At 42.7% G+C, this 19071-nt stretch overlaps 1 protein-coding gene across 1 annotated transcript; it reads left to right on the top strand.

Annotated features, from left to right (window-relative positions):
* Nucleotides 1–2349: 2349 nt before the first annotated feature.
* Nucleotides 2350–14097, top strand: Pfdn1 (prefoldin 1). The gene is made up of 4 exons (XM_065441371.1): nt 2350–2507; nt 2685–2851; nt 9908–9992; nt 13707–14097. The coding sequence occupies exons 1-4, from the start codon at nt 2472–2474 to the stop codon at nt 13791–13793; spliced, it is 375 nt and encodes a 124-aa protein (XP_065297443.1). The 5' UTR covers nt 2350–2471; the 3' UTR covers nt 13794–14097.
* The last annotated feature ends 4974 nt before the right edge of the window (nt 14098–19071 follow it).

The following is a 19071-nucleotide window of genomic DNA, read 5'->3' as shown; positions in this document are numbered from 1 at the left end:
GGAGAAATTAGAACTGCTGCTCTACCGCCCAGGAGGCTCGGCAAACCGTCCAGAGACGTATTGGAACCACACAAAAGGAGGATCAGATTAACCACGAGAAAAGGCACGGATATACCCATGGTCCAAAAGGTTAGAGTCCTGGATCTCTGGATCGAAGCCAGGGGAACAAACACGGAAACTATAACACGCCTGGAAAAGAAAGTCACGGCGACCATTCGGCTAATACAGACAGTCTCCAACAACAGGAGGGGCATTAAAGAAAGAAACGTCGTACGGCTCGTGCAGGCCTTCGCGATCAGCCACGTCGCGTACGTGGCGGCGTTCGTCCACTGGAACAAGGCTGAGAAAGACAAGATCGACGCGATCATTAGAAAAGCGCACAGAACAGCGCTGGATCTCCCCCAGTACGCAAAAAACGAATAGTTACTACAACTCGGGGTACATAACACGCTGGAGGAAATCGCGAAGATAGCGACAGAGGATAGCGCAACTCGAAAGGTTCTCCGGAACCAAGGCGCGCAGAGGAATCATGGAAAAGATCGGCATAAACTACCATGGAATGAACGCCCCAAGACACAGATTCACCCAGACGTCCGAGCCGCAATAAACACAGAAAATATCCCGAAGAACATGCACCCCGTGCACAATGTCGAGAGAAGAAAATGCCGCACGAAAACGATTCTCAAAAGCCATGGCGCGCGGGAGGGGTTGCTCTTCGTAGACGCCGCGCGGTACCTCCGAAACCGGGACGACAATGGTGGTGTTGGCGCTGACAAAGGTAACTCCCTCTTCGCAATGGCGGTCGTATGCACGAAAGGAAAGACCGTGACTGCGGGCTCCGTAAGGACCAGATCGTCGGAGGCAGCGGAAGAAACGGCAATCGCATTGGCTGTAATCAACGGTCGGCAACAATACAGAATAATAATCAGTGACTCCAAGACGGCTATTAGGAACTTCACAAAGGGCTGGGTCTCCACCGAGGTGGCCAAAATCCTGAACCGCAGAGCAGAAGACGTTAAGAACGGCAAACTTACCCCCAAATACCTCAAATAATAATATTTGGGGTTTTACGTGCCAAAACCACTTTCTGATTATGAGGCACGCCGTAGTGGAGGACTCCGGAAATTTTGACCACCTGGGGTTCTTTAACGTGCACCTAAATATAAGCACACGGGTGTTTTCGCATTTCGCCCCCATCGAAATGCGGCCGCCGTGGCCGGGATTCGATCCCGCGACCTCGTGCTCAGCAGCCCAACACCATAGCCACTGAGCAACCACGGCGGGTCTACCTCAAATGGATCCCGGTACATATGTTAGAAGTAACCATGAATGCCCCTCCCAACCTCAACGAGAAGGCCCGCCGAGCCGCGCGAAAACTAACCCACAGCGGCACGGACAGTGACGGCCCAACACCCCGCAACCCCCGGGGAAGGGGGAAGGAATGCGGCGGAGGCGATGGAGAAGACGGAGGAGGCGACGACGACGAAGAAGCGATAAAAGGCGACAGGGATAGACTGGTCACGTACCACGACATATTGACACACTACACGAAACAAAGAGAAGCATACCCACAACCCCACAAACAACTCGACAGGTCTCAAGAAACAGATTGGAGAAGGTTGCAAACCAGAACGTTCCGAAACCCAGTACACTTAAACAGAATAAATTCAACACAATAGCAGACGCGAGCTGCAAGCTCTGCAAACACGAACACGCAGACATGGCACACATCATATGGAAGTGCACACAGATCAGATCAGTATATGTAGAGGAGAAGATAGAACCGGACCTTCTTCGAGGAGCGATGGCTAAGCGCTCTGACTAGCTCGGAACTACACGACCAATTATATGGGCTATCCAGCGGGCCCGGACAGCGGTGGAAAGGCTATGCCTCACCGCACAAAATGCCCGAGTGGCCTGAGCCCGGGCTGGCAACCTCGCAGGTCATTTTCCCATTAAAGTTTTTCCCGTCCGTCCCCATTGAACATTCGGAATGCTTGAAAATGCCGTGTCGCAAACGTTGATCTGCGTTGTGCTTGACACTCAATGCGTTTGGCTCTATATAAGTATACAACAAGCTGTGGCTTCATATATAGCAACAAGAAGAGGGATACCATTCAGGGGTCGTATAGCGATTTCTTAATTTCCATCATTTTAGCCCTTCATTTCCGTTATAGCCGGGAGAAGTAATATGGCACGGCATGCACAGTGCGCGGCCTTTCGGTAATAAGTTCTACTTTTCTGCGTACAAACTTGACTTCGTTGCGCTGTCACCTTAAGGGACCATTAGTTTAGATGATGATCGTAAACAAAAAGAAAACACCGCGGAGAAGTTGTGCTCAAAATTGCACATGATTTGGGGCGGTAGCACCAGTAGTGCGTGATTCGCGTGATACACGGCACATACCGTACCAGACGACGCCGGTCGCTCGAACAGTCTGCGGAAGGTCATCGCTAGCGACATCAGGAAAATGGCTGCTGGACCTGTGGACATGGAGCTCAAAAAGGTAATGCTGAACGCGGTTTTTATCAAAAGTTCTGCTTGCTTTGAGGACCATATGTTTTTTGCTAACGTTAAATTGTTCCACGAAGGGGATGAGGGCAATAAAATTCACATAGGTTCTGTCAATTTCTTGCTTGTATCGAATTTGCCGGAACCATGTGTCATTCGCTGTCATTCGCAGGCGTTTCAAGAGCTGCAGATGAAAATGATCGAAACAACGAGGCGTCTACGGCTAGCTGACGTGCAGATCGAGAACCTCAAGAAAGGGGTCAAGTACGCCTATTGTACGGGCGAAGTGATCTCTGAGGCTCCGCCCGGCACAAGAATGTATCAGTCTGTCGGAAGAATGTAGGTGTGCCGTTTCCTTAAGATATCTTGCACGTGTTTCTACGGCATTGTCATTATTTGGAAAGCGTGCACTATTTGCGTGCTGTTCAGTAATCACCGTTTGCATATTCTCTTGGCGGCAAGGTATAGACAAGCGTGACGCAAGGCCATAGTGCAACGGCTAACGAGTAACCATTTTTGCATACTAGGCGCAGCTGATACGTGATTGCCGCTTGAATAGGACGCGGGTTGGAAAAAAGAAGGCACTAACGCAGTATAAACAGAAATGTTGTGAACATATAGTCGAATTTATCCCAATTAAGCGTGTGTAATATGGCGTGTGCCTTATAGGCGAGAAAATCTGATCCAAGGGGGCGCGATATTATTTACGGTGTGAAATAGCCTTTAATTGGGACTGGTCGTATGATGACGGCGTTGTCTGATTTCATGGCGTGCTCCAAGAGCACTTATTCATAGGCAGGTTTGGTGATTTTAGTACAGTATTGCTGTAGTGCAAAAAACGATGGGGACCGAAGGAGAGAGAGAAGCGTGACACATCCTTGCTCATATAAGTCCAAAAACAAGAAAGGGGCTGACAGATGGAATAGCACACTAGGTCCTCCTATCGAAACGTTGGCCAGCCTTTCTGAGGCACCTTATCCCTGTTTACATCCTTGCTCATGTGTATTTTTTGTACTCGTCTTTGGTCGTAGCTTTTTCTGTGTGGCATTTGCTTTTTATTATGGCATTGCACGTCAGTTGAAATGCGCCAAAATTATGTGAATTCGTCCCCTCCTCAAAAAAAAAAAAAACACACACACACACCTCCCTCATGACTGGTTGCTGCATGCTCTGTATGCACACCATGTACAAGTAACCCGGGACTCTGAGAGTGACACTTAATGGCAGCATCTCCAGTTGAATGGGGTGGTTGGTTAGTTCTGACCAGTTGATCAGCTCCGAGTTTTTCTGACCACTCTTGCTCTGGTTTTGCTTTCTGGGTGTCCTGTCGATTAACAATAAAGAAACACAGTTGTGTAGTGGGGTGTATCCGCTAGTGATTTGCCAGACACCAAAAAGAACTCTGCATCTTTGCTCACATGCTTCAACAATTTGGATCCTTGCTCTGTGAAGTTGGTCTGTGCGTATTATACATAGGGTTGCAGTGTTTGCTAGCAAGCATTTGCCACCATTTGCTTCTTTAAACTTTACTAGGATGTTTTCATGAGAGGAACCCATCACCTAAACAAACACATGTAGCATTAAGCGTGTTGGGAAGAATGCACCTCTAAACATGCTTGACTGGCACTGCCTCCATACACCTTCCCAGGAAAAAGTTGTTCTCATATAGGGGAAGGCTGAGAGTAACTGTTTGCTCATTTGGCAGTAGCCTTCAGCAATTATAAAGAGTCAAGCAAAGTTGGATATTGAAGTCTGTAATTAATCACCCAAAGACAGGCCTTAAACAAACAGTTTTATCTGTCACAAGAAAAAAAGAATCTTAAACTATTCATAGCTGCTATTGCGTGGCATAGGACTAAAAAGATTACCTGATCACACAAATTGCATCTCGTAACTTTCACTCTTCGTCAACTGGGCTTCTTCTGCTCATGCTCCGAGCCCGTGTAATAGCTCTCATTTGCTCTTCTGATTATTCTTATTTGCTTCAGTCTGACCTCAGCAGAGTTTCTAAATTTTGTGAAAATTAGGCAGATGAAACTTAACAAAGACAAGTGCTGGTTTCTATCAATTTCACTTCAGTGTAATCCTACAAACTTGTCACTGTTGCGTAGGTGAGTCGCTTCTGGAAAATGTAGCAACCTGTACGTATCTCGGAGTTCACATTATTTGTACACTTTCTTGGGGGAAAACACAATAATGTATAGTAAACAACGGTGATTGGGCTGTGATTATTGCTTAGCCTAAATCTTCTTTTGCTCTCACTGGATAGAAAGGCCTTGCAACTTTCTTTTTTCATTAAACTCTGTCATCTCAACTAGGAATTGAAACACGAACCGCTTTAAAATGCATTGTATAGTTAATCTAATGCATAATTAATACAAATGTTGCGTTCCATTTTGTATGAATAACCAAATATTTTTGCTCATTTGTCATTCATATAAGTAAAGATTGGAACACTTTACCCACCTCTGTAGCATTAGCAAACTAACTCGTTAGTATTTAAACTTGCACTTGAATATGTGGTTGCTATATATGTTTACGTTTCCCTACATATTTAGAGCTGCTCTTGAATATATGCTGTACTATATCTTTTATTCATGCAATTCCGGTTGTGCTTTCTGTTCTATAATCCTTGTATGTGTCCGACCCGCTCTCTCCTTTAACGTCCAGTGGGCCTTGAATAGATAAAATAAAATTAATGACTTAATTTTACATGTTTCTTTCAGTCAAGCATTTGTCTCCCACTGTGGTAGCTTAGAGGCTGTGGTGTTGTGCTACTAAACACGAGCTCATGGGGTGAAATCCTGTCTGCACGTAGCATTTTGATGGGGGTGGAATGCTCAAACACCTGTGTCCCGTGCATCGGGGGCACGTTAAAGATCCCCTGTTGGTCAAAATTAATCCGGAAAAATCCACTAAGGTGTGCCTCAGGATCAAATCAAGATTTTGGCAAATAAAAGGCCAGAATTCAATTCAAGAATTTGTCTACACTGCGTGATACATTTTGCACTAACACAGCCTTCATACTTCAGATTTTACTTGGGCTATAAAAGAGCACTATGCATAAAGCTTCCTTTGTTAGTGTTGTCCATGTTTGGTAGTGTTGTCCAAGCGTCCACTGTTAGTGTTGTCAGTGGCAGCCTTATTATTAAAAAAAATTGAAAAAACAGTAATTGCTTCTTTATCTGTAGAGCAATTTACTTTGCTGACTCAATTTCAGGAACAATATATTTGCTTATAAGTTATATAGGAAGATAAACTGAATAGTGCTGAACATGCTTGTCTCATAGCAGCATAAGTAAGGTTAAGTACAAACGTTCTATACATAGTGAGCTTACAACACCTGTCATAAATGAGGCTTAGTTTTTTTACATTTAAACACATCTTCTTTTGTCGGGGGGTAACGAATGGCCAGCTAAATTGTACCACCTATCTTTTCACTCTCCCTTTACTCTGGTGTTTATATAGACGTCTATTTTTGCTGAACTAAAACTTCCATCACTTTTAAAGAAAGATCGGCAGAGCAATGGAAAGATATAGCCTGAGGTCTGTCTGTCTTTGAACACAGTAACAATGCCATGATTGATAAATATGGCCCTGCAGTGTAGTCGTATTATACTGGCTTAAAGACTTTGGCGTGTATTACTGAATAGTGACCCACTACTTCGTGTCACGGCTACCACAAATATTCTCAGAGATCTGCATGGTGTCGCTAGAGCAGGTCACCAATGGACTTAACAACTTTGGGGCTCAATGGTTAATGGGAAACGTCTGAGAAATTATTCAGGCTTTTTATTTTCAATGTGCCGTCTTGTCTAATGCCTGCTCTTTAAGATAGTTGAAGTAGTTGGCAGATTTTTATTCCGTTTAATTATTGGACATCCTAAAGATACAGACGTCTTTGGTGAAAAAAAGAGAGACTAACTACTTGTAGCCTTTCTCAATATCAAGGGGTGCATAAAGCATGAAATTAATTAACACAGCAAGCTGGGTGAGTTGGTGCATAAATGAAGCAGAAATGAAGTCACAGCCACATTTTTAGCCATCTGATAAGCAATATATATTACAGACTATGGCCCAAACAATGAAACGTTCCTTTCCTTCGAGCGCTTCCTAACTTTACGTGAGGCCTCCTTACAGCGAAGGACCGATGGAGGAAGCAAGCGTTCTCTGAAAGCTTCCTTCACCCGTCCTCGCGTAAGGAGCGGTTGCCGCATGCCTGGGTTCGAGATTCTCTCTTAAAATCTTTACGCGAACACCATTATTCAAAAAAAAAAATTTTGTATCGTCGCACCATCTTTAAATTGAAGAGTTAATGTAGAGAAGCGTGGATGCTTTCTTCTAGTTTTGCTTAGTTAAAGAAAGTAGCGCATTACAGTGCAAAACTTGATGTGCTCCATCAACGCTGGCACGCCGGCGTCGTGCAACGCCTAGCAGCGCCTAGCAACGCTGTCATGCCGCACGCGTGACTGAAACAAACATGCCTCGCAAGACGTACCGTACCCGCCGTGGTTGCTCAGTGGCTATGGTGTTAGGCTGCTGAGCACGAGGTCGCGGGATCGAATCCCGGCCACGGCGGCCGCATTTCGATGGGGGCGAAATGCGAAAACACCCGTGTACTTAGATTTAGGTGCACGTTAAAGAACCCCAGGTGGTCAAAATTTCCGGAGTCCCCCACTACGGCGTGCCTCATAATCAGAAAGTGGTTTTGGCACGTAAAACCCCATATATTATTATTATTAAGACGTACCGTGCTCGCGCTTCTCCGCAGGTGGGCAACAGCGTGCATGCGCAAGCAAACGTCACGTGGTTAAGTAGTGAGGTGAAGCGCTCGTTCAGGGCCAGGAGCGGCGTAAGGGCGCATGAAGGTAGCTTTGGAGCTACCTTATGCTGAGGAAGCACCAAGGAAGCCTTCACCGAGGGCCCCTCAGTAAGGAAGCTTTCAGAGTGCCATAAGGTAGCCTTACCGCAATGAAGGCTTCCTTACTGAGGTAAGGAAGATTTCATTGTTTGGCCCTATGAATGATTGTGCTTTGCATATGGTATCGGAATAATAGAATCAAATATTTGGATAACTTGGTAGCAGCATGGAATGCTTATGTTTAAATATCCGATTATTTGGCTGAATTATTATTAAAACTGGATACCATAAATATTCATTATTCTAAGTCCATTTTCAAAGCAAGATTCTTTTTTTTTTAGGTTAAACCAGATAGCCAGTTTGACAGATATTTACAAGCACTAGTGATTACCCAGTGCTCACCAGTGGTGCAAAAAGTGCCACCTGCGGGCCGATTATCCATTTCAATCGCCCTACTGTGCACCTGTGTTATCCCATTTATGTGCTGTGTTGTCATAGCCTTTGTAGTGATGAGTGTTTAGTATTACCTCTTGGTAATGTGTTGACATAAAGAGTGCCTGTTGACAGAGGAATTTATCATGTAATATACTTGGTTCAGTAAAGGGCCCCTGCAGCACCTTTTAGTAGCATTCCACACCTTTTGTGGAATGGTTTCTTACGTTTTGTAGATTTGAGGTGTGAGATATGCCTTGTATTAAAGGATATCTCCTCACAAATCATTTCTTGGAAAAGCTTGAGTTCACATTGCATGAATGGATATATATCATCAATCAAATGCTGCTGCTACCGTGACCTTGTGTTCTTCCTCTCCTTTTCACTATTCGAACTGCGCTCAAAGCTGTGTCGTGCCTATGGGGAATGATGCCCACAATGGTTTGCTATCGCAGTGTCCAGCTTAGGTATATGCAGAATCTCGAGGTTGTCTGGCGCATCCCTCCATTGTGCCAGTTGTAAGCTTGGAGGCCATAGAATAGGTTCAGTTGTATCACTATATGCCACCAGGTGGTGCCACTGCCTTGTCAGTCACGTGATTTCTCTGTTAGTTTTCCTGAGGCGCTGCTTGGTCAAGTCGTCCAAAGAAATTTGAACAGTGACCCTTGTTTTCAAAAGTGCATGGAATGCACTAGAAAAGTGCTGTGGATGGTCTTATGTGTTCCAGTGAATAAAAATTGTAGGCTCCCTGCTGTATGGGGAGGAGTAATATTAGCTTCAGATGTTCATAATGGTATTGTTTAGTTAGTGGCCAGCTTTATTTACCATGTTGAGATAGCATTGCACTGCAGTCCAGTACTTGCCAGTCTGCTGAGTTTGAATTTAAGCCTGGTTTTTCACACATTTTGAACAGTGAATTGCTTCCACATCGGGATTGCATAGTATCATTAAAGTGACTCTGAAGGTGATTGCATGGGTCAATTGTGAAAATTTGGATCCAGATTTCCAACACCATGTTTCATAGGTTCTGTGCTTGTTTAAAAGCATGTTTTGCATTAACATGGGCTAAAAAAAAAAGCCTGTTAGTACATGTCACACTGTCAATGATGTGAGAGATGACCTGGTGATACTTACTGCAGCAGGCGCTATTGGAGTCATTGGTGCCTTTGGCTTGACTCAGCATCATTAGGCTGGCTTAGCTACATAGCATTGCTGAAAATGGAGGTGGATGAAGAGACACCTGCATGTGCAGTACATGGCATATGGTTCTTTCACAGAGTAAAGTCCCTGAGTGCAAGTGGGATGCCTTCACTGGAGACAGGGTTATTTCTGCACATCAAGATACCTGCTCGCAAACTTTTTCATTTTTGCACATACAAATTCAGACTCTTCTACTTGCGTCCTTGCATTCCAGGGCTTGTCACAGAGTTTCAGAAGTGCTTCATGGGGCAGAATTGTAGGGTTCACATTGTACATCATAGGAGGCTGCACTGATACCGAGCCCGATTCTCACACGAAGCCATTGATCAGTGTCCCGTTGCCACTACTTGCTTATCCTTGCAGTCTTTCTTTTTTTTTTTACGCATTACAGAGACAAGTATGGTGGAAGTACACTTTCTAGAAAATGAAATAAAAATATGAAGCAATATTGCACTGAATGTCTGTGAGGTCAACAAAAATTTGGCAGTAATAACTAAACAGTTGCATGTTATTGACTCGTGGCTTGCAACAGTTATTGGCAGTACTGATTTATTCGCAAGCTCTTTTCTCTCATTGTGAGGTTTAGAAATACTGAGTTAAAGTTCTAGACCCCAGTAGAATGGTGCATTAGGGACCTATCTGACATTGCCTTATACATTCAAATTTGGAATTCATTTTTGTGCCCCTTCAAGATGCAATATTCGTATGCTGACAAGGAAGCACACAGCATTATCTGTACCTTTCACATATTTTTCTTAATAAATTTATTTTCTTGATAAGCAGTGGGTGTAATAAATTATTTATTTCATGTGTATAATGGTAGGTTGTGTCATTGTCTGTGAATGTCACTTATGCTACGGATATTTCAATTTCTTTTCTGTTATCACCATTCATGATTACAGGTTTCTTGGTTCCGATTTTGAGGAAGTTATGAAGAATTTGGATGATAAGATAAAGACCTGCAATGAGAAGATCAAGAGCCTTGAGGTGTGTAAAAGCAAGTTTACCTTTTGAGATTTGCAGTGTTGCCTTTTTAACACATTCGCCTGCTGCGACGGCTCCGTGTCTATGGCTGCTCAGTACGAAGTCACAGGTTTTATTTTCGGTTACGGCGGCTGCATTTCACGAAATGCTAGAACGTTCCAGCTCAGGTATTGTGCTATTGGTGCACGTTAAATAATCCCAGGTGGTTAGCATTATTTCATAATTTCATATTTCATTTTTTGTCCTTCATAACTCACTGTGCAGTTTCAAGGTGTTAAGCCCCATGATTTCACTCGTATTGACACATGCTTGAATAATTTGTGTGTGTGTTCCTGTGGGAAACCTAAGCTGAATTGTGTCAGCCCTGTGTGCAAGTTTGTAAGACATCAACATGTTTCTAAGCATTGGTAGCTACATTTAGGTAGGGGTGAACATATTCCGAATAACAGCTTTTGAAACTAATTAAAGAAAGAAAAATTCTGAATATCTCATACAAATACATTAAAGTGCATCTGTGGTATTTTTTTGCCACGTTAGAATAACTTGATTTTAAGGTTGCAGAAATCCTCTTGTTGCATGTTGGGTAGGTATGTTTGCTTAGAGACTTCGAAGTAAATGTAAATATAAATAAATATATACAAAATTTTGAAACTGAACTTGGTAGCTTGGAGAGTTGCTTCGTGTGGTCACATCGGAGCATACCCTTTGTGAATGCAAATAGCGTTGGCATCCCTCTTCAAGCACCTACCGTATCTTGCTATTGCGATCCCAAAAGCTTCTACCGAGCCCAGTTAAGAAGATAAAAGAAGCCATTCAACACCATGTGCTATTTCACTAAGAGGTCTGTGTGCTCTAAAAGATACCTGTGAGCAGACATATGTAAAGGTTATCTGCTGCGGTAGCTCAGTGGCTAAGGCATTGCGCTGCGGAGCATGAGATCGCTGGTTCGATTCTCGGCCACTGCACCCGCATTCCATTGGGAATTGAATGTGGGAATTCTTGTGTACTGTGCTTTGGCTACACATTAAAAAGAACCTCAGATGGTTGAAATCGGTCTGTAGCCCTCCACTACAGTGTCCCTCGTAACCTATAATGCAGTTTCAGTACAATAAATCCCACAGTTTAAGTTTTTATGTCATTATTTACTGTTTGATTATGCACAACAGACGTGCACTCAATAACACTACTTGGGAGGCACCTGCTCCTCGGTTGCTGTCATCTGCTTGCGAAATAGGTGCCGATGTCAGCAAACACAGTAGAAAGTTGCAGATTTGTGGGCACAAGTTCGGAGCACATATAACCATTTCTAAAATTAATTTTCACTGAAACGAAATAACTTTCAGTCGTATCGTTGGGCACAGATGATCAAACTGCCAGAGAGAATGTGTACTTGAAATTTTGTTCAGATCTGTTGACTTCATAATATGGCCATAGTTGTCGTTTAATGCAAATTTTAATGGTCATACATTTCACTTGTGAAAACCCAGTTACTGCAGAAGCTTGGGAGTCTGGAGTTTGGTATGGTCTGGTATCTGGCCAAGATAATGTTGCCTCTGTTAACTGTAGCATCTAGGAGTGTCACCTAGAACCTGATTAAAAAGAACACTAAATAAGTATGTGGTACTGTTTACTGCGCTATTTTTATGTGAAGGCCTTGAAAAATTATTTTTAATATAGAATGTCTCCCTTATGATTCACATCAAAAATCATACTGTACTTCATGGCTATCTTCTCTGCTTTGAACGTTCTCCTTTGTTTCCTTCCACTGAACCAAGGGGTGTTTGTTCTCATGGCAGGTGGGTTCTGTGTGTTATAACTTGCACATTGAGGCCTTTCTACGTGTCAAATGAAAGTGGGAACAGGGCATTACGTGACTTGACCTTACTGTTGCTCTGTAGCCAGCGTTGCCCTAATATAGCTCGACCGTAGTTGATAGAGTTGGGAAAAGTCACCTGCAGGAGCAGGTGCCTTTTTGCTTCTGGATTCTGTGTTGTCTGTTGCCTGCTGAAGTTTGCAAAATCTGGAGGACAATGTTCAGGCAAAACTTTGTGCCTGATTCGGTGATGTTCCCTGCTTTGTCCACTCCACTCTTGTTTCAAATGTTGCTGCAGTCAAACGGTCCATGCACTGGTCACATGACAGTTTGGTTTGCATGCCCATTGTGTAGATCCTAAGCTAGTCTGGGCGGTGGTAGGTCATCAGTGTTCACTGACCTTAAAGGACAGGGTGCCAGAAGCTACAATTGAAAAATGACCAATCTGCATCCATGAATGACTTGAAAGAGCAAGGATGCGAAGTGAAGTGATAATGACAGGAAGCATAGACCTACTCATAGTTGAGCAGCAATAGCAGTTGTGTGGAGCTGTAACAATATTCCCTTTGAGTTGTAAAGTGGGCTTATAAATTGAAGCCTGCAGGGTACTTCGTTGGTTTTCTATTCTTGGCGTGGCTATCCTTTATGTGTTGTAGCATTTTATGACATTGTTTCTATGCTTTGGTAGGATTTTCTATCTGTTTCTGTGAAGTATACATTACAGTAATATTTTGACTTGCAGACAGATTTGCATGCGGAACACAAAACGGTGCTTCTTTTTTTTTTTATTAGCTGTGTGCATGTGTAATGACACTGGTAGCTGTATGCATGTGAAGCCATGTCTGATGCAATGTACGTCTTCTGGTGGTTGCTCGGTCTGATCTTCGCACATGTTCTCAAGCTTCGGACATTTGAGAAATGAACTTGCTCTCTCTCTAGCTACATATGCACTGTTCTTTTTGTCACTTTCTTGATCCGCGTCTTGTGAAGGTTTGATCAGTCCTGCAACCCAGGCGAACTTAGTACCGACACTGATTTATTTATTTATTTATTTATTTAATCATTCATTCATTTCAAACGCAAATGCATTGTAGAGGGGAGTGGTTACAAATGAACTGTAAGTTATACAAAGTTATACAAAAGAAATGGTAATACAAAAACTATGAAGGCAGAATACAAGAAATATCAACAAAACAAAAAATGAACAGTGTGATACAAACAAAATGACTCACAATATGGCACAGTTAGTTACAATGAAGAAATGCAAATAAGGATTGTCTTAACCTGTGTGCACTTCAGAAAGGCACTGTCCGGCCACGCATTGACCACAGGTCTTTTGCCGCATATTTGAGAAAACGAGTAATAGCCATTCGATTTGCAATTGATTATTAGAATATTCACCATTCAAGTAATCACATGTTTAAAGAAAATGTGTCAAGTTACTGTTTCATTTTGGAATGCCTTTGAACTTGCCAAAAGTGAGAGCAGACAATAGTCTCTTTGGCTTTCACGCATTCTACATGGATAAAAACAAGATAGAGAATTGACACTGTATTGAAATTAAAAGAATTGGCATGTGCACACATAGCTGCACAGAGTAAAAAAGGAAGCAGAGAAATCAGTTCATCTCTGTGCTCCGTGAAGTTAGTTGTCCCTTCTGCCACTTAATTGTGCATCAACTGGTGGCCACAACAGCTTATTCCTGGGTGGATTTAGAAAGATTGATATCTTGTGTGTATGTGTAGGTTCATTGATCCTTTTTGTTTTTCTTCTTTAATTTCTCTGTAGATGTTCTCACTACATTTCTTGTTTTTTAGGTACTATGTGCTTCTGTGTTTGTTGTTGTGCCTGGCAAAAGTGCATGAAAGTGATTTTCAAAAATGGCTATTATTTGCTGCTTTCAGAGCAACAAGGCCTACTTGGAAAAGAGCCTCAAGGAGTCTGAGAACAACCTTAGGGAAATGATTGTTCAGAAGCAGAGCATGCATTGACATGGCAAGGTTAGGTACTTAACACGTGACATTAATTATTTATGCAAATGTTAGGAAAATGTTACCACATCAGGGATCATTCGAACCATGGGCGCCCAAAGTGATGCTGTAAAATACCTTCACTAGTTTGTTTGGGACATCTTATTTTCATTACCTGCCTGTGGGGAAACCATTAATATAGCTTATCTGGAAAATATTTTGAGCTTTTCACTATGGTTACATTGTTTTGTGCAAGACAACCAGGAAGTCATTTTGTACACTGTGAATTTGCCTCGATTTTCTAAAATAAACAGTTGATGTGAAACTGGAATACTTCACTGCGTATCAGGCACTTTGACACCATAATTTCACCATGCTGTCATTGCTTTTGTAATGTCTGTTTGCGGTGCTCCAACCTGGTGAGGGGCCCTTTAGATGAAAAAAAGATTGCTGACATAGCTCCTTTGTAGAGGCTCTTGAGCAACATCTTGCTTGCGAGTTTTCTGGTGGTACAGTCAATGGTAGCTTTTCCACCGCTTTTAAGTGAGCCATTACTAAAAAAGGTTAACAGAAAATAATGTTGGAGAGAGGTATGTTTGAAGAAACAATCAAGAAAGATGACATTTGGCACACAGAGTTTGTTTCTCACGTTAACCTTACTGCTGGGAATAAACTAGACGCAACATATACCTTGATACATAAAATTGTATCCAGATTATTAGTGTTCTTGATGGAATTGTAGCAGAAATAATTGCTCAGAGAGTTCCTTACAACTTAATTTGAGGCTTCAAAGAAGCACCTCAAGAAGCACAAAATAATGTAATAATTTGCTATTTTTAGTATAACTGCTGAAAGAAAAAAAATTGAAATACACAAAATATGTGTCTTGCACCTCGTTCGCAACTTCTGCAAGTTAGGCAGAACAAAAGAAATGTGCAGATTTGGTGGCGAGAATATTAGCCATAGTGATGCCCATGCTATGTGGAAAAGCTATGGTATAGCTAGTGGGAAACCACTGAGTGAGCGCATGTTGTGTAGGCAGTGTTTGTTTTTACTGATTGCAGCAAGCGCCTGGTTCCTTTTCACTGCATTCTTTCAGCTCTCAAAGCAATGTTTGTCAGATTGGAGGGCGTTCAGAAGCTTCCTCATAATTGTGTTCAATAAGATTTTTTGTGCAAGCAAGCTGATCTAGTTGTGCACTTTCAACTGGCGCTGGAGGGTTCACGGACTTTGTACAGTACTTGTACAGTACTGTGTGATAATGTTCAGTGTTGCACAGTATTGTACGGTAATTAATGATGGCATTTACACAGGTGATATCAAAAAAGTAAGCTATTAGACAGCTAGTCAAGCTTTTGCCGAAGGTCGGTCTGAAATCGATTGCGTTCTCTGGTATGTGTGAAAACTTCACATGATGAGAAGGGTTGTTCGTTATAAGTTGTACATAGGCTGTTGAAACGCTGTTGGATAAAACTATCCCGCGGTGTGAAAAAAAAAATGTTCGCTTGATATAAGTGGAACAAAATCATCAAAACAATATGCACCCCTGAGCATGTACCTACGTTTGAAGCATCGTTAAAATGGCGTAGATTTAGAATCCCAGACAGAAGTTTCTGTGTCTTCACTGCTGCTTTCATTGAAACATTATGTTGCAGAGTCAACCAAAATGTAAATTTTGCACGGTTTGAATAGGGTAGTGCTAGGAGCACTGGAGGCTAGTTTTGACAGTATACCTCCTTTTGAAGTTTTATTTTTCCAGATACCCAAATGGCGGGGGGTGTACTGAAAGTTGTCATATGTGACCAATAGTTAAAGAACAATTGTTATTCCATACGGAGCATGGCTTTGCTCATGGAAACATTCCAACTGCAATGTTTAACATGTCGAAAAACTAGAACAAATTGATTGATTTTTTTGGGTGGCTGGTTAGGAAAATTCAACCCTTTGAGTCTTGACATTTTTTGCCTGCAACTATAAGTTTTTATTAATGCTGTTTGTTTGGCTTCTTTATCCTGTAACTAGCTCAAATGTGCAGAATTCTTTGCGTCTTGTTTCACATAAAGTACGGAATAAAGTCCTCAGGTGAGGAAATCAGAGCCAAATGGTTGTGGTATGTGCAGAAGCGAAGTTTGGTCGACACCTTTTTCAGTTTATGCACCCATTTAAATCTAGAAGTTACATGGTGCACTAATCGTGACTGAAGTGAGCCTAACCCTGTTGATAATGTGTGTGGGATGCCTTGAAACAATTTCTTCCATTGATCAGTTACATGGACAATTAAAGATAAATATGCTGTATTTTCTCATCTTAATTTCTTTTAAAATATTTCCTATCATTGAATAACGAATACAAGTTGGTTTTGTAAGCCAGCTTCACAAAAACACTCTTTGGGATATATCATAAGGAATATCTGTATGGAGTTGGTAGCTGATCAAGGCAAGAATAATGTTCATCAAAATATCCGTTAAGATTGACTCATGGTGTATTCAAAACACTTCTGTGCCATGACGAATTTAAAGTTATTCCCCATAATATTCATCATACAATTTTAGTATGCCTTGGTCCTAGGTGCCATCACCTGTTTCCTCCAAACACGTGTTGTCGTCCTCCTCCCTGTTCCCATTTTGCATTCATTTTCACCCATGTCTGATAATTCCATCATCAAGCTCAGCAAACATTTAGTTTGCATCTTCAAGAGTGGTGCAATCTAGATCTTCAGGCCTTTGTCATTGAGTGAAGCAAACGAAGTGTAATTCAAACTCCTTACAAATAAAGAGCAGCAACTGTAGTGCACGACAATGTCATGGGCACTACCCATGAGACATGGTGGACACAGCCTTGATGTACTCAAATGAGGGAACATCTTATTCTGAGTGTGGTAACTGATCCATGCTTTCAGACAGAGCATTTTGATTAATTTTAACGTTTAACAGGAGTTTTAAACAGTCCTTTAAACTCTAATCATGTGAAAGCGCCCCCTCACCTGGCCTCATAGCAAATTTTGGTTATATGCTGAAAATTGTTACGTATCCTCTAGGGAGCTTTCTACAGCAAGAATTTTCCAAATTGATTCATTATTAGCAGATACTATACAATGTTTGAAGTGTCATGAACGCACGGTTTCAGGAGGTGAGCTTCGCTGCCCACATGCAAATCTCGACAGTTTCTCCCCTCTAGCCTCTCCAAGCAAAGTTCCTTCCCTGTGTTCTCCCATACCGGAGCGGGAGGATTGCAGCACATACATGCCATGGTCCCCACTTTTTTTTTCCTTTTGCATTTTTACTGTGCGGCACACTTCCGGTGACAGTCTCGCGTGCAAGCCTATGAGCTGTAGCATTTGTTTCGTTTCGCTCTGTGCATGAACTTGCAAGCTGTGCACGAGAAAACCTGCATTGTTGTCTGGCTGCTTCTGTTAAATGGATCCCTCAGTGTGTGCATATTTGGAGAGTCTGGCCTGGCTCATTGTGTGATACACCGCATCGTCGTACCGCTGGCACCAGACTAACGGTATGATAAGTCAGCGCCACGTTAACACTGAAGTTTTCGCGAGTGGATCAAAGAGCATCATCATGCACTGGAACACAGTAGAAAATGGCAGTTTCGTTCTCTGTGTGTGCGTTTTCACGACGTGGGAACAAGCAGAAGAAATGGGAGCACATCTCTCTTGCTACAGTACGAAGTAAACAGACACACAGACGTTCGGCTTGTAGGTTTTATTATTTCTCTAAACCTTAATCCATCTATTGAATCAACAGATCAAACAACTGCTGCGACCTTGAATAATTCTCAAAGTTGCTTGTCACTGTGAGTGACGTCACAGCACTGCTAATTATATCTGCGCATTTGTGCAAATGATTTTGACTCCGGCTAGGAGCGTGGCGCCTGCAAGGAGAAAAACACGGCATTTGGTTTGAAATTTCAGCTGTTTTTGCGGCATGTGGCGGCGTGGTACTTTGCAGACACCATCGTTAGCGCACATTGTATGCACTGCGCTTGTCAGCTCGAAATGGCCAGACGTATGAGGGGCCCTTTAAAGAAATTGGTTGAGGAATCAAAATGTGCAATGAGTCCATGTCAAACACGTAATCCTCTGTCTCAGTTGTCTCGTGTGGCTGTTCGAAAAACGCACGAAAACACAGAATAATGGCCATGCTGAATGAGATGTCTGCCAGTTCGAGTTTCGTTTTTCGTTTCTTCTAGCTTGTTGGTGGCATCAGCAACTGTTTCTGTCCTAATTGGAGGTGACTGACACTGAAATGGTTAAAAAAAGCAGGTTTCTGGGGAGTCACCTGATTCCAAAAGTATGGATAGGTGGGCTAGTTGGTAACGCACGTTAATAAAAAATTAGAGCACTAAAAACATGATAGACGAAGAGAGAGAAACACACCACACGCGCTCACTCATAACTGATGTTTAATTAATGCATGTATAGAAAAAATACATATATAGAAAGTGGATGCTTTGCGCATGTCAAGATGAGGTATAAATACAGCATGCATCTAAGGCACATGTGAATATCAATTAATAAAATTCAATTCTTTATCATGTAGTAATATTGGTGGTTGGCTTACACACTGCGCAGCATTTTGGGTCATATGATAGGCTTCAAAGATTTCTTGTGTGGTTTGGTTAAGGTGACAACAAAATGACTGTGTTTTCGAGGATGGGTTTATACAGACATGATTTACAATGTAAGGCGAGATGAGAGGAGAACGTGCAATTTAATGAATTTCTGTCTTCTCTTAGGCGTATGTTGACACATCTGCCTGTTTGGCCAATGTACAGGCTCGTCCACTCTTAGGGTGAACACGGCTCACCGTGGCCGCGCTCCGCGGGGCGCCAGTGCGTCCGGCGCGGCGGCGCATCGAAGCTAAGCGGCGCAGGCGCACACGGACCCAGGGGAGGTGCCTCGCGTCGTCTGCTACAGCGCTGGAGCGCACCGCCGCTTGCTTTGCTGTACACTTCGCTAGACCCAGGTGACTGAGTGCCCGAGGCGGCATTGCAGGAAGGCGCACTTCACTAACTTTAGCATTTTCCAGCTGGTTCCGTCTACAGCTTGTCAACAGCCTGCTTAATCATTTTACATAAACAGAAGCAAGCTTCTCATCACATATGTCACTTAGCATGTTTTTCATATGTGATGAGGGTAAAAATACGGTCTTTTTTTTCGCGTTCTTAATTAGGCTGGGGCCTAGAGGCGACGCTTGATAGTCATGTCAGGGACATCACCCAGCCTGAGGCTGTTCTTAATTTCTCGAATGCTGGAGGTCGCGTTTGCTGAAGCTGCCTCAACAATGGT

The sequence above is a fragment of the Dermacentor albipictus genome, chromosome 1 (genome assembly GCF_038994185.2).
Source record: "Dermacentor albipictus isolate Rhodes 1998 colony chromosome 1, USDA_Dalb.pri_finalv2, whole genome shotgun sequence".
Classification (NCBI taxonomy): Eukaryota; Metazoa; Arthropoda; class Arachnida; order Ixodida; family Ixodidae; genus Dermacentor; species Dermacentor albipictus.
Note: the sequence above shows the minus strand (reverse complement) of the source record. Positions and strands in the feature narration are given on the sequence as shown.

Bases quoted from the DNA above. Each gene is read 5' to 3' on its own strand.
- Pfdn1 (XM_065441371.1), top strand. From the start codon at position 2,472: ATGGCTGCTGGACCTGTGGACATGGAGCTCAAAAAG. The intron at 2,508-2,684 runs GTAATGCTGAAC...TGTCATTCGCAG, and splicing joins TGGACATGGAGCTCAAAAAG to GCGTTTCAAGAGCTGCAGAT. The intron at 2,852-9,907 runs GTAGGTGTGCCG...TCATGATTACAG, and splicing joins TATCAGTCTGTCGGAAGAAT to GTTTCTTGGTTCCGATTTTG.